Here is a 13,547-nt window from a genome sequence, read left to right as displayed (position 1 = left end):
ACATTACCTCCATGGTCCCTAATTAGCCCTAGTACTGAACATTGTACAATCATGAGCAAACATCCCCACTTCTGACCTTATGATGGAAGGAAGGTCATTGATAAAGCAGTTGAAGATGATTGGATAGGTCCCTAATTGGCTATAGTACTGAAGACACGTGCTCCAGAGCTTGCTGCACCCCTAGTCAAGCTGTTTGAGTACAGCTACAACACTGGCATCTACTCGGCAATGTAGAAAATTGCCCGGGTATGTCCTGTACACAAAAAGCAGGACAAATCCAACCAGGCCAATTACTGCCCCATCAGTCTACTCTCGATCATCAGTAAAGTGATGGAAGGAGTCATCAACAGTGCTATCAAGAGGCTCTGGTCTAGCAATAACCTACACACTGACACTCAGTTTGGGTTCCACCAGGGCCACTCAGCTTCTGACCTCATTACAGCTTTGGTTCACACATGGACAAAAGAGCTGAAATCCCAAGATGAGGTGAGAGTGACTGCCCTTGACATCAAGGCAGCATTTGACCAAGTATGGGATCAAGGAAACCTCACAAAACTAGAGTCAATGGGCATAAGGGGGAACCTTTCCGCTAGCACAAAGGAACATGGTTGTGGTTGTTGGAGGTCAATCATCTCAGCTCAAGGAGATCACTGCAGGAGTTCCTCAGGGTAGTGTCCTAGGCCCAACCATCTTCAGCTGCTTCATTAATGACCTTCCTTCCACCATAAGGTCAGAAGTGGGGATGTTCGCTCATGCTTGCACAATATTCAGCACCATTTGTGACTCCTCAGATACTGAAGCAGTCCGTGCCAATATGCAGCAAGACCTGAACAATATCTCAGCTTGGGCTGACAAATGGCAAGTAACGTTTGTGCCACACAAGTGCTAGGCAATGACCATCTCCAACAAGAGGGAATCTAAGCATCCTTCTTTGACATTCAATGGCATCACCATCACTGATTGCCCCACTATCAACATCCTGGGGGTTACCATTGACCAGAAACTGAACTAGACTAGCCATATAAATACTGTGGCTAGGAATCCTGCAGCGAGTAACTCACCTCCTGACTCCCCAAAGACTGTCCACCATCTACAAGGCACAAGTTAGTAGTGTGATGGAATACTCTCCACTTGCCTAGATGAGTGCAGCTCCTACAACACTGAAGAAGCTCGACACCATCCAGGACAAAGCAGCCCACTTGATTTGCACCCCTTCCACAAACATTCACTCCTTCCACAACTGACGAACAGTGGCAGCAGTGTGTGCCATCTACAAGATGCACTGCAGAAATTCACCAAGGATCCTTAGGCAGCACCTTCCAAACCCATGACCACTACCATCTAGAAGGACAAGTGCAGCAGATAACATGGGAACACACCGCATGGAAGTTCCCCTCCAAGCCACTCACCATCCTGTCTTGGAAATTTACCATCGTTCCTTCACTCTCGCTATGCTATGTCAAAATCCTGGAACTCCCTCCCTAACAGCACTGTGGGTGTACCTACACTACAGGGACTGCAGTGGTTCAAGAAGGCAGCTCACCACCATCTTCTCAAGGGCAACTAGGGATAAGCAATAAATGCTGGCCTAGGCAGCGACGCCCACATCCCGTAAATGAATTTTTAAAATATGCTGATGGACCTGTTGGGTTTTTCTAGCACTTCTTAAAATTTCTGCTGCCTTTCTCCATTGGAAGCAATGAGCTGCAAGTAATAGTAGGAGGTGTGGGTCCTTTGAATGCAGTAGGCAGTGAGGAGTGTTAGGACTGAAGACAATGAGTAATTCGTGGTACTGGGTGTTGCAGCTAAGCCAATGCCATCATGGTACAATTCAGTCTTTGAATACACATTTTTTTTCTAGTCTCAAAATTGGCATAATATGGCTCCCCATTCAGGAGGACACCCATATCGCATCAACAAATTCTGTGTTTTTATTTTAAATGGAAATTTTGATCCAAATATGTGTAATCAAGCCCATTGTACAGATTTGTTGTGGTGTAATACTTTTTTGTTTTCTAAAAGCTAGAAGTTTTAGTGCCACAGGGATCAGTGCTGGGGCCACAATTATTTACAATATATATTAATGACTTAGATGAGGCAAGTGAATGTACTATCGCCAAGTTTGCAGGTGACACAAAAATAGGTGGGAAGGCAAGTGGTGAGGATGATCCAATGAGTCTACAGAGGGATATAGACAGGTTACGTGAGTGGGCAAAAACTTGGCAGATAGAATATAATGTGAGAAAATGTAAGGTTATGCACTTTGGCAGGAATAATAGAGGAGCTGATCTTATTTAAATAGAAAAAGACTGCAGAAACCTGCAGCACAGAGGGATTTGGGAGCCCTTGTGCATGAATCCCAAAAAGCTAACATACAAGTTCAACAGGTAATAGGGAAGATAAATGGAATGTTGGCCTTTATTTCAAGGGAATGGAGTATAAAAATAGGGAAGTCTTGCTAAAACTATACAAGGCACTAGTTGGATAGCACCTAGAATACTGTGAACAAATTTGGTCCCCTTATCTAAGGAAAGATATACTGGCATTGGAGGCAGTCCAGAGAAGGTTCACTAGGTTGATCCCAGATATGGAGGGATTTTCTTATGAGGAGAGGTTGAGTAGGTTGGGCCTGTACTCATTGGAGTTTAGAAGAATGAGAGGCGACCTTATTGAAACATATAAGATTCTTAGGGGGCTTGACAGGGTAGATGCTGAGAGGTTGTTTCCCCTTGTGGGAGAGTCTAGGACCAGAGGGCATAATCTCAGAGTAAGGGGGTGCCCATTTAAAACAGAGATGAAGAGGAATTTCTTCTCTCAGAAGATAGACAAACTGTACAATTCTTTACCGCAGAGGGCTGTGGAGGCTGGGTCATTAAGTATATTCAAGGCTGAGATAGACAGATTTTTAATCAGTAAGGGAATCAAGTGTTTTGGGGGAAAGACAGGAGAGTGGAGTTGAGGATTATCAGATCAGCCTTGATCTCATTGAATGGCAGAGCAGATTCGGTGGGCCAAATGGCCTACTTCTGCTCCTACATCTTATGGTTTTAGTGCCAGAAGCTATCTATTCTATGTGGTGGTGATTTGCTGAATCTTAATGAATGCTGGTTCATCTTGGAATAGAAGCCAGTTTCGATTGAGTACTAATTATTGCTCAGAACTCTTGCTATATAAAGAAGAAAATTAAGTGCATCATTCCTGTCCTGACTTGGCAATTATGGAAAAGCTAACCGACAGTTAGTGTGTGTCCAGTAGTAATTAGCACTTTTTACATCTGAGAGGTTACTTTTTCATCTGCTTTACTCTGGTATCTGTGTATCATTGTTTGTGGTAATTTAGCTGCTTAAGTGTGTTGCAGATTATCGAGCTTTCTAATGGATCTTTGAGTTAACTGTACACTTGTTGAGCTTGCAGTATGTTAAGCTCTAAACTATTGAGTAGTCCATTGTTTTAAGTTGCATTCCAGATACAAACAAAAAGATTGTGTAGTAGACCTCACTCTGATTGCTCAACCATGAAGGTTATGACAACCCAGCATGATTATCCGATGATAACGTTCCATAGATACTATCACTTGTATTCAGTTATTATTAGTGTGTCTGTCTGCATTATCAAACAAAATGGGACAGGAACAATATAGTATGTACCACAGGACATCTCATGTCCTTGTGTATTTTTTCTTGGAGTAAGCTGTGTAAATCAGAATTAACGCTTAGACTGCTGACAGGTAAGAGAAAATTCTAGATCAGAAAATGCTGAAAACACTCAGCATGTCAAGCACAGCGCCTATGGAGCGATTTGACAAGTCAGTGGACCAGACCCTGCTGGATAAACAACAACATATTGACAACGCATGCAATTTTTAGCCATTTGGCCAACAAATTCAGTGGATTAAGTGGCACAGCGTAAGTTGGAAGTCTGTAGAAGTTGTTGGTCCATTTACCCTGCTCCATCATTTGCTTTGCACAAATAGCATCTCTCTCTTTTTAAGAAGTTGCTGGTTTTGGACATTCATTTGGCCAGTATCTTGCTATTTTGGCAATTATCAGCTTAAGTACTTTTTTGATGGCGTCATAATTGTTAATACAATGTCAATCAACCATTCTGGCCCAAAAATTGAAAAAATAAATTGGAATTTCAATCATTCAATCAAATTGTTCTTTGAGATTTTAGATGTCAATTTTTTTTTCTCCTCTTCTCCCTTTGTTTCTCTTTCTGCACCTAGTTTTACTCTCTCTAATTCGCCCTCCTCACGGATTCCTTAGTTTCTCTCAATCCTGAAACCTCTTTGGTTAAAGAGACAGACAGTTGGTCCCACCATTCACTAAGTTCCCAAATGCCCTGCTGCCCTCTTAACAGTGTTAATCAACTTATACTTGTAGCAAGTTACGGCACAAACATTTAAGCGGAAGGGTGGAGAAAATGTTCAGATAACATGGTATACCCACATTCAGCTTGCCGCTGGACGTCATGCTGGGCGGGCCTTAATTGGCCCGCCCAAATAAAATGGCGGCGGGGCCCACTTCTCCAGCGGGGATCACTTCTCCAGCGGGGATCGGCTCCCCGCCCGCTGGAGATTGGATCAGGCCCGCCCACCCGACAGGCAGAAAATTCTGCTCACCGTTTCTGAACTTCATCTGGCTAGGTGACACATTTTACCGCTCCTTTGAAAACAATTTAGCGTGGTTTACTTAAAAATGCAAATGTTCCCTTTACCCCTATGTCTACCTATTTAACATTTCAAACCTAACTTATTTTCTAATACATCAAAGCCTTCAAACCAGCTGACTTTAATTCAATTAAATCACACACACAGATATAGACACAGACTCCACTATTACTCTACTTAACAATAAATTCCAATAACATTGACCGTCATTATATCTTCCTGACATGTTTCAGGTATTGTCCTTTCTCAGAATCAGTGTTTTAGTTTCAGATTTCCAGCAGGACTATAGAACTGCTAGTTACAATGTCAGTTACATTGCAAGCTGCTGCTTATTGCTGCACTTCACACATCGTACTTCACTGTAATGGAGTGGAACTGATACTTATTTTTCCAATCATTCCAGATCAGGCAAGGTGTTTGTTTACATCTTTGACTACTGAAAATTTGTTCTTTGGTTGGTAAATTCTGCATAAAGAAATCAATATGCCTATTATGTTGATATCACTGCACTCAAGATAAGGGGCAAGAAAAAGCTGGGGTTAAGGAGATAGATTTAGCAGCTGTCCAAACAGTTTGAGAACCACAGGAACATAGTAATGTCCTGGAAGTGTGTTTTGACTGTAATTCAGTTCGAAGGGGTTTAATGATGCACAAACTCAGAATAGAGTACGGGGGCATTCAACCCACACTTGAAGTGCAAAGGTTGATTTTGCATTGCTTTTCTTGAAGATATGTAAGATTTTATGTAAAATACATTGTGGGAAATCTAAGGGGTGAAATTAGACTGTGTCAGCAGTGTGAAATGCCCTCAGTGAATTGGCAGCCAGTTTTTCACAACAGTTTCGAACCAAGTGAAAGCAACAGTGAGGAAACCAAATCTCCAAAAAGAGCTCTGTGAACTTCAGGGGCAAGAGAATTGGGTTTGATGAAAAATCAGCTGCCAGTTCACAGTGAGCCTGTTTCATACTGCTGGTGTAGACTGATTTCACCCTCCCTCCCTCCCCATTGTTTAATATTGAAGTTAATGGTTATATAAGTAATTGTTTACAGTTCAGTCTTCCAAAGTCTCAAAGGTTGCTTTCTTCTGAAGTGTAAAAGCTTTATTAAACCACATTGCAAGACATAGAGATTAAAGTATAATAATAGTTTAAGCAACATGTTTTGATGTTTTGAGGGCTCGAAACGTTGACTGATTTCTTCTCCGCCGATGCTGCCAGACTTGCTGAGTTTTTCCAGGTAATTCTGTTTTTATTATGTTTTGATACAACCTTACACTGACATGGTCTTGAGGTGATTAGACTCAAATGCCTATGCTACCACTTGAGCTGTCCACCCTCACTTCAGGAATACATACCATCCCAGTTTCCACCTTGTATATCTGTTCTTGCAAGAGCCAGCTTTGGGCCCATATGCTAATCAATTTCATTGTCTCCAGCACATCTGATATCTCCTACACATTCCACAACAAGGTCAGAAATAGATGATAATGCTTCCTTTGTCATTATTCCATAAATATGAGATAACAATATGGAGACAGGGTGTCTCGTGATGTGGACACATTGGGCAGCACCATTATAACAAGAGTTAAACAATCTTTTGCTGAAGGTTGATTTTATTCAACAAAAGGCCATTTTCTGCACTAAGCCTGCAAAATTGCAATTCTAGAAGTTAAACAGAAGGAACCAGTTTGTGGATGGTGTTACGGATCTTTTTTTTTAAAAGGTCTTTCTGTTAACGTTTTCACACAAACAATTTTCAAATCCATCAATGTCCAGGACAAGATCAGGGACTGGCTTTACAGCCTGAATGTTGCTGTAGCGCCTCTCATAATTACTGGATGTTTCAAAATTTGCAGCCAATGAAGTACTTTTGAAGTGTAGTCACTGTTGTAATGTAGGAAACGTAGCAGCCAATTTCTGCACAGCAAGCTCCCAAAAACAGCAATGTGGTAGTGACTAGAGAACCTGTTTGTGTGATGTTAATTGAGGGATACCAGGAATAACTCTCCTGGTCGTCTTCTAAATAGTACTGTGGGATCTTTTATGTCCACCTGAGAAAGCAGTCAGAGTCTTAGTTTAACATCTCATTCAAAATACGGCACCTCTGACAGTACAGTACGCTCTCAGTACTGCACTCGAGTGTCAGCCTAGATTTTTGTGCTCCAAGTTCTGACTCAGGCGAGAGTTCTACCAACTGAGCCATGGCTGACACTTACATGCTGCCTACTCAGTGATGCACTAAATGGCCGTCATTGCCTATTGTTTGAAATCCACGTGCATTTGGAATTTGTTTTAGTTGTTTGTTTTTGGGTTAACCATATGGTAGAATATGTTTTTTTAAAAAGTGCTCAATTTTGCTGAGAGAGACCTGGTATCTGCCTCATCTGATTATTGAACTGCAGTTGGTGGCTTCCATTGGGTAACCTATGGTCTTCCACAACTCAAGCCCGCTCAAAAGAACCTAGCGAAGGGGAAATTGTGTCCTTGATCCTTGGCAAGGGTATTTTTTTTTAAAGCAAAGATCTATTTCAAGCCATACTGGTTTTGGTACTCAAGAAATAAGCACTGGGTGGAGGTATTCATTAAAATATTTACTTTTTACTCCATTCTAAGGCAAAACTTTAGTAGTGCAGAATGATTTATTTTAATTTTTTTATTCCTACTTTGGTCTTATCTTAGCTCAAGCTCATCATCGACTTTGACCAAATTAGCTTGTTTTATAAAAACAAAACATTTCTTTCTTTTGAATCAGCACAGCACAGTGCTATGGCATGCAGGTCTCATTGTTTTACCCCTCTTCCAATCCTCCCCTCACAAAAACTTTGCCAAGCACCCAGTCCCGGCCATATTTATGGAGATCTGCTAAATGAAGGGCTGGACACTTTTCCAAAAGCTTGGAAGGAAAATTGGACTTGGCCCCCTGTGCTTTCTAGCTGTGTAGCTGAGAACACCATTTGACTGATTTTACCCAAAACACCATGAACTGATTTTACCTGATTGCCTTTTTGGCCATTTCCATTACACTGCCTGGGAATGGAAAAGAGGGATGTTCCATTTAACCCTGAGCATCTCTGTTAATAACATAATGTGCAATCTCAACTGGTTTGAGAAAAAAAAAACTGATCAAATATTGTTATTGAATCTTTGTATTAAAATGTTACATGTAATTCTTTAACTTAGTGGCCGGTATGGTGACATCATCTGAAAATATCTAACTAATAACAGTTAGCCATAATCATTCTAAAGCAATGTATTTGTTGAATTTGAATTCCTTTGTGACATGTTAATATTGACAGACTAAACAGATGGAGAAAATCAGTGCTCTTACTGTTGAGCTGGATGTAGCTAAAAGAATAATGGAAGAAAATCAGAAATCAATTGCTGAACTGATGAGGACTATTAAACAGCAAACAGATGAGCTGAATGCACAGGTTAGATTTGAGGTTTTCTTTCTTTTTTATAAAAAAAAAACCCTGCCATTAGGATGTACTTGATGGTGACTTTTGCCTCGGAGGAATGTGTTGAGCCGCTTCATGTCCGTCTCTGATATTGGCTAGTTCATTAAAATACAATTTGCATCTTAAAGTTTCCTTGTATTGGTGTTGCTCGCAGCCCTGGAGCGGTTCACTCACTGTTCACCAGCTGAATAAGGGATTGCTAAAAGGTGAATCTAAAGAGACGGGATAAATTATTTTTATAAAAGTAATTAAAAATGGTAAACCATTGTAGCAGGTAACTATGTTTATAAAAGCAAAGGGGAAAGCAGTTTCAATTTTTGCTCCCAATTTTATTTTCAGTTACTAACTGGCTGAATTGTTTTGAAGGTTTAAATCAGTTATTACCTGAAATCTACTTTGATGTTATGTACTCTTTTTGTCCTGCTTTCTTTATTCAGAATGTACGCAATGCTGACTTAACTGACATCTCCAGTCAGTTAGAAATGGCTGAGAAAGCCCTGGCAGAAAAGCAGCAAAAGATTGATGCAATGAAGCAGACGATTATAAAACAGGAAGAAGAAATAGAAACTGTGGCTGTGTTCCAAGCACAGGTGAAGTGACCTTCTGCTTGCATTAGGAACAGTTAAAATTTTATTCAAACAGCATTGCCTTTGCTGAATCCCCTACCATCAATATCCTGGGGATTACCATTGATCAGAAACTTAACTGAAACAACCATATCAATTCTATAGCTACAAGAGCAGATCAGAGGCTAGGAATTCTGTGGCAAGTAACTCACCACCTCACTCTCCAAATTCTGTCCACCATCTACAAGGCACAAGTCAGGAGTCTGATAGAATACTCTTCACTTGCCTCAAGAAGCTCGACACTATCCAGGACAAGCAGCCTGCTTGAGCAGTACCTTAAAACGTTCACTCCCTTCATCCCAATGCACAGTGGCAGCAGTGTGTACCATTTACAAGATGCACTGCAGCAGCTCACCAAAGCTACTTCAACAGCAGCATCCAAAACCTTGGTTTCGACCACCTAGAAGAATAAAGGCAGCAGACACATAGGAGCACCACCACTTACAAATTCCCTTTCAAGCCACACACCATCCTGACTTGGAACTACACTGAATCACCATTCCTTCACAGTCACTGGGTCAAAATTCTGTAACTATCTTCCTATCAGCACTGTGGGTGTACCTATACCACATGGACTGCAGTGGTTCAAGAAGGTGGCTCACCACCACATTCTCAAGGACAATTGGAGGATGGGAGATAAATGCTGACCTAGCCAGCAGTGCTTACATCTCAAGAACAAATAAAAAAATATTTTTCTCTTGTGCTTGGTGCCAAAGACCACCTCCGCCCTCCAGTTGAGCTTTCATTCCCAATGAATGAAACATGGCTTGAATGCAAGATATCTGGCAATGTATCATTATCTAGGGTCAAACTGTTGCTGTAATTTGCTTACTGGAAATGTCTCTAGATTTCATATTGTAATGATAATTGAAAGCATACTATATGCTCATTACTTTGAGTACAACACCTCAAGTCAGTAGGTTCATAGGATACATGTTTAATGTACAAATGGTAGGATTATGCTTCTGGCAATGTTGCATTCTATGACTTCCTTTTGAGTTGGCATGTCAACAGGTGCATACCTGTGTTGTGTACATGTAGGTTGGTGTTCTGTTCTGAGTTTCAAAGGAATGTAAGATATCCTGCGTGTGCATTAAGAGAAAACAGACACCAATGAAGTGAAATTATTAAAATAGCCAGTTAGGCATGATACTTTGGTTAGAAAAAGTATATGCTGTTTATAAATAGGAAAACTTGTGCTGTTGTTATAGCTCATAAATATGATGAGAATAGTCCAAACATTTGAAAGCAAGGAGGGCACTGCCTAATTACCTCTATCCAGAGCTAGGCCACTAGAGACAATTAATCAGACAATATTCTTAAGTTCAACTCTTGTGTGCTTCATGTCAGTTTTGAGGTGCCAACAGTGCGTACCAACTTTCGTTCAAAAAAGGAGAAATTCTGCACATGACAAGTGCTCAAGTCTTTGGAATAATTACAGAAGTGTACAAGCATTATTCATTCATTTTGCTGGTTTTAGTAAAATAAATAAACCAGATTTAAAGCTAAATAGCTGAAGCAAGACACCAGAGAGGATCATTAATATTCAAGATGAGCATTTTTAGGGGAATTAACTTATGAAACCCTTTATTATTGAGGCAAGAAATCAAGGCATCATATCCTAAAATCATACAAGATTAAAATTTGGTAGCTTATTTCATTGCTTTGAAATTGTAAGAAATGATGTGGAATTATGCCAGTTGGTAACAAACCATGTATGGTAGTTGGCAATGTTAAATGGCTGTTTACAATAAAAGTATTAATGCTGTAATACTACTATAATTTGTCTTCCTTGTAGGCTGAAGTTTACAGTGCAGATTTCCACGCTGAAAGAGCAGCTCGAGAGGCGATTCATGCAGAAAAGGAGTCATTGGCTGAAAAGTTGCATTTGCTAGTGAAAGAAAACACAAAAATGAAGGAGGAACTAGATGTACTCAGCAGGTATTTGGTGGCATGTTCTGAAGAAACATTTGAATCAAAAATCTATTGTGGGATTGCTCCTTTTAATTTGTTTCACCCCTGGGATTTGAGTGTCGCTGGTAAGGCCAGCATTTATTGCCCATCCCAATTTGCCCTTGAGGAGGTGGTGGTGTGCCGCTACCTTGAATTGCTGTAATACATCTTTTAATCTTGAAGCACCATTCTCAATTTCAGTTTAACATAGAAGTAATATCAACATTATTGTGGAACCAGCATTCCAAAATTTAAAATTATTTTTGACAAGATTTGTTTTGTCACGTACCACATCCATAAGCGATGATCATTGGGAGCAATAAACAGAAGAGTGTAACTTGAACCATTAGGTTGAAGAGACTGAACCAGTGATGAATGGGATAATCCCCCAGAACTCATCCTGATGGTTGCCTTACTTTTCATCCATACCCATTATGTTTTCCTATGTCTACTTTATCCTTCCTTGGTTGCACTGCTTCTGTTGACCCCTCCCTTCTGTTATTCGTAACTCTGCTTTCGGTTATCTAGGTGCTACACGGGTTGTCATAATTGCAAGCAACAACAATATAGTTTTACATGCAAAATTTGTTATTGCTGATTTTGTTTGAATAACATGGATGTTAGATAAGTATTTGTTTCTCAGAAGATTGTGATGATTTTATAACATATTAGAATGTTTCAATTAAACATGTTCTCTTGTAATAATGCTTATAATTTGAAAATGTCTATACTTTTGTTTCTGGCATGAATTAATAATTTACTTATGATATTTGTTTTAAAATGCATGTAAATTTGTTACATTTAGTAGCAGAAAAGCAGCAAAGTATTTATCGGTTCCATAAGTTCCTATCGTTCTGATGAGTTTTTTTTGCGATGGCCAGTGAAAGTGGGTGGAGTAGGGCGAGTAGGTGATCCATGGGTTCTTTTACCTTACCTAAGCGGTCTGCAGACAAAAAAGTTTGAGAACCACTGATCTATATCTAATTGCATCTTTTTACATCATTAGTTTCAGATGCTAACCTGTTAGGATTCTGTTTGCTCATACTTGTAGCTCTTTATAGAAACCAATGTTGAAAAACAAATTGAAAGAAGTATTTGTCCAAGTTCAAGACGTCCAAAGCTTCCAATAGCAAGTGGGGAACATAAAACTTTGCAGCAGGTCTTGCAACTTACATGTGTCTTGCTTCAAGCTCTCCTTTTCTGGCTATCTAACATTCATTCATCAGCGAGGTCTCTTTGGGTAAAAAATAATGGTTATAAGTGTAGACCACAAACTTGGCCAGCCACTAAACCCAGTGGTTCTTATAAATCGCTTTAATTTTGTTGAACCGATTCAGGATTTGAAATGTCAAATGTAGTTTTTTTTTTAAAAATTCAACATTTGAAATGTCTTACTAAATTACGAATTGCAATCACAGGGACTTGCTGTTTAAAAGAACTTTAATATTTTAGATCAGATTCTAAAAGCTATCTAATAATCTTTGTTTCACTGACACCTGAAACATTGGCCAAACTTCAAAAATGTTTAATTGAATTTATAGGCAGTCTTTAATTGAACTGCAGCGTCGCCATAGCAATCTAGTGGCTGAGGATAACGTAGCATTACAGCAGCCAGTGGCACAAGGTAAAAGCGTTATTTTTAACTGAAATAAGCTGTATTACCAAGCGACTATGTACTTATCACCATGTTCTAATTCAAGCACATTGTATTGTCTTTGATTTTTTTTTCTTCATTCTTTCCTGTGATGTGGCTGTCACTGGCAAGGCCAGCATTTGTTGCCCATCCCTAATTGCCCTTGAAATGAGTGGCTTGCTCTGCCATTTCAGAGGGTAGTTAAGAGTCAGCCACATTGCTGTGGGTCTTAGAATCACATGTAGGCCAGACCAGGTAAGGATGGGTAAGTTATTACGACAGATAGGTTTTTAATGACAAATGATGGAGGTTTCATGGTCCCCATGATTGAGACTAGCGTTTCAATTCCGGATTCAATTAATGAATTTAAATTCCACCACATGCCCTGGGTGGGATCTGAGTCCATGCCCCCAGAGAATTCACCTGGGCTTCTGGATCACTAGTCCAGCGACATTACCATCACGCCAGTCACTGATGGTAAATCAGACAATGAAATGGTTTATAAGCTCAAAAAAATTATACGATATAAAGTAAAATGTAGATTTGTGTTCCTTTACGACTGGACAGAGTAATTACTCCGTATTCTTCAGATTAGTTTACAGGTGAGAACCCTAGCTTTGTTTGACAAATTAACCTAGAATTTGTAGACACCAGCCAAGGTTCTTGGGGAGCTGAATCAGAGTGTTATAAAGTTCTGTACCTAAGAAAAAGAGCCATGTGCAGCGTGTAGAAAAAGTAAATTATTCTAATAGAGTCATTGTTTAAAAATTTTAATCTCACCTGCATTTATACCCATCTTAAAGTTGTCCAATTGCTTTGTTTTTTTAAGTACTTGTCTGTAACCTGCAGCAGCTCCTGATAGAACAGAAGTGAAGGTTGAGGGACCAGGATTGAGAATTAGTCCTGAAGAATGACCCAGTCAGTTGTGGTAGAATAAATTTGCCCAGTAAGTTCACTTAGGGCAGGATTTTTCCCCCCATCGGGGGCGAAATTGAAGTGCAGGCGCACACAGGTGCGTCTCCGAACGGCGCCCCCAATCGGGGGTGCACCGCCATTTTACATGACGTCCACACAGAAGCGCTATGCGGGGGGGGGGGGGCGGGATTCCCTAAACCTGAGAGTGCGCTGTTCCGCGCATGCGCACAAAAGAGTGCACTCATCTCCCCGAGGCTAAGTGCTGCCTCGGGGAGATCACCTCTACTGTCAAAA

At 40.2% G+C, this 13,547-nt stretch overlaps 1 protein-coding gene across 1 annotated transcript in view; it reads left to right on the top strand.

Moving 5' to 3' along the window:
* The window catches only part of optn (optineurin), a 57,510-nt gene that overhangs the window by 39,558 nt on the left and 4,405 nt on the right, over nt 1-13,547 (top strand). The window contains exons 11-14 of the mRNA XM_078552953.1: nt 7,965-8,099; nt 8,564-8,716; nt 10,551-10,693; nt 12,247-12,329. Of these exons, the coding sequence (XP_078409079.1) occupies nt 7,965-8,099; nt 8,564-8,716; nt 10,551-10,693; nt 12,247-12,329 (514 nt within the window). The remainder of the gene's footprint in view (nt 1-7,964; nt 8,100-8,563; nt 8,717-10,550; nt 10,694-12,246; nt 12,330-13,547) is intronic.

The sequence above is a fragment of the Cetorhinus maximus genome, chromosome 12 (assembly GCF_964194155.1).
Source record: "Cetorhinus maximus chromosome 12, sCetMax3.hap1.1, whole genome shotgun sequence".
NCBI lineage: Eukaryota > Metazoa > Chordata > Chondrichthyes > Lamniformes > Cetorhinidae > Cetorhinus > Cetorhinus maximus.
Note: the sequence above shows the minus strand (reverse complement) of the source record. Positions and strands in the feature narration are given on the sequence as shown.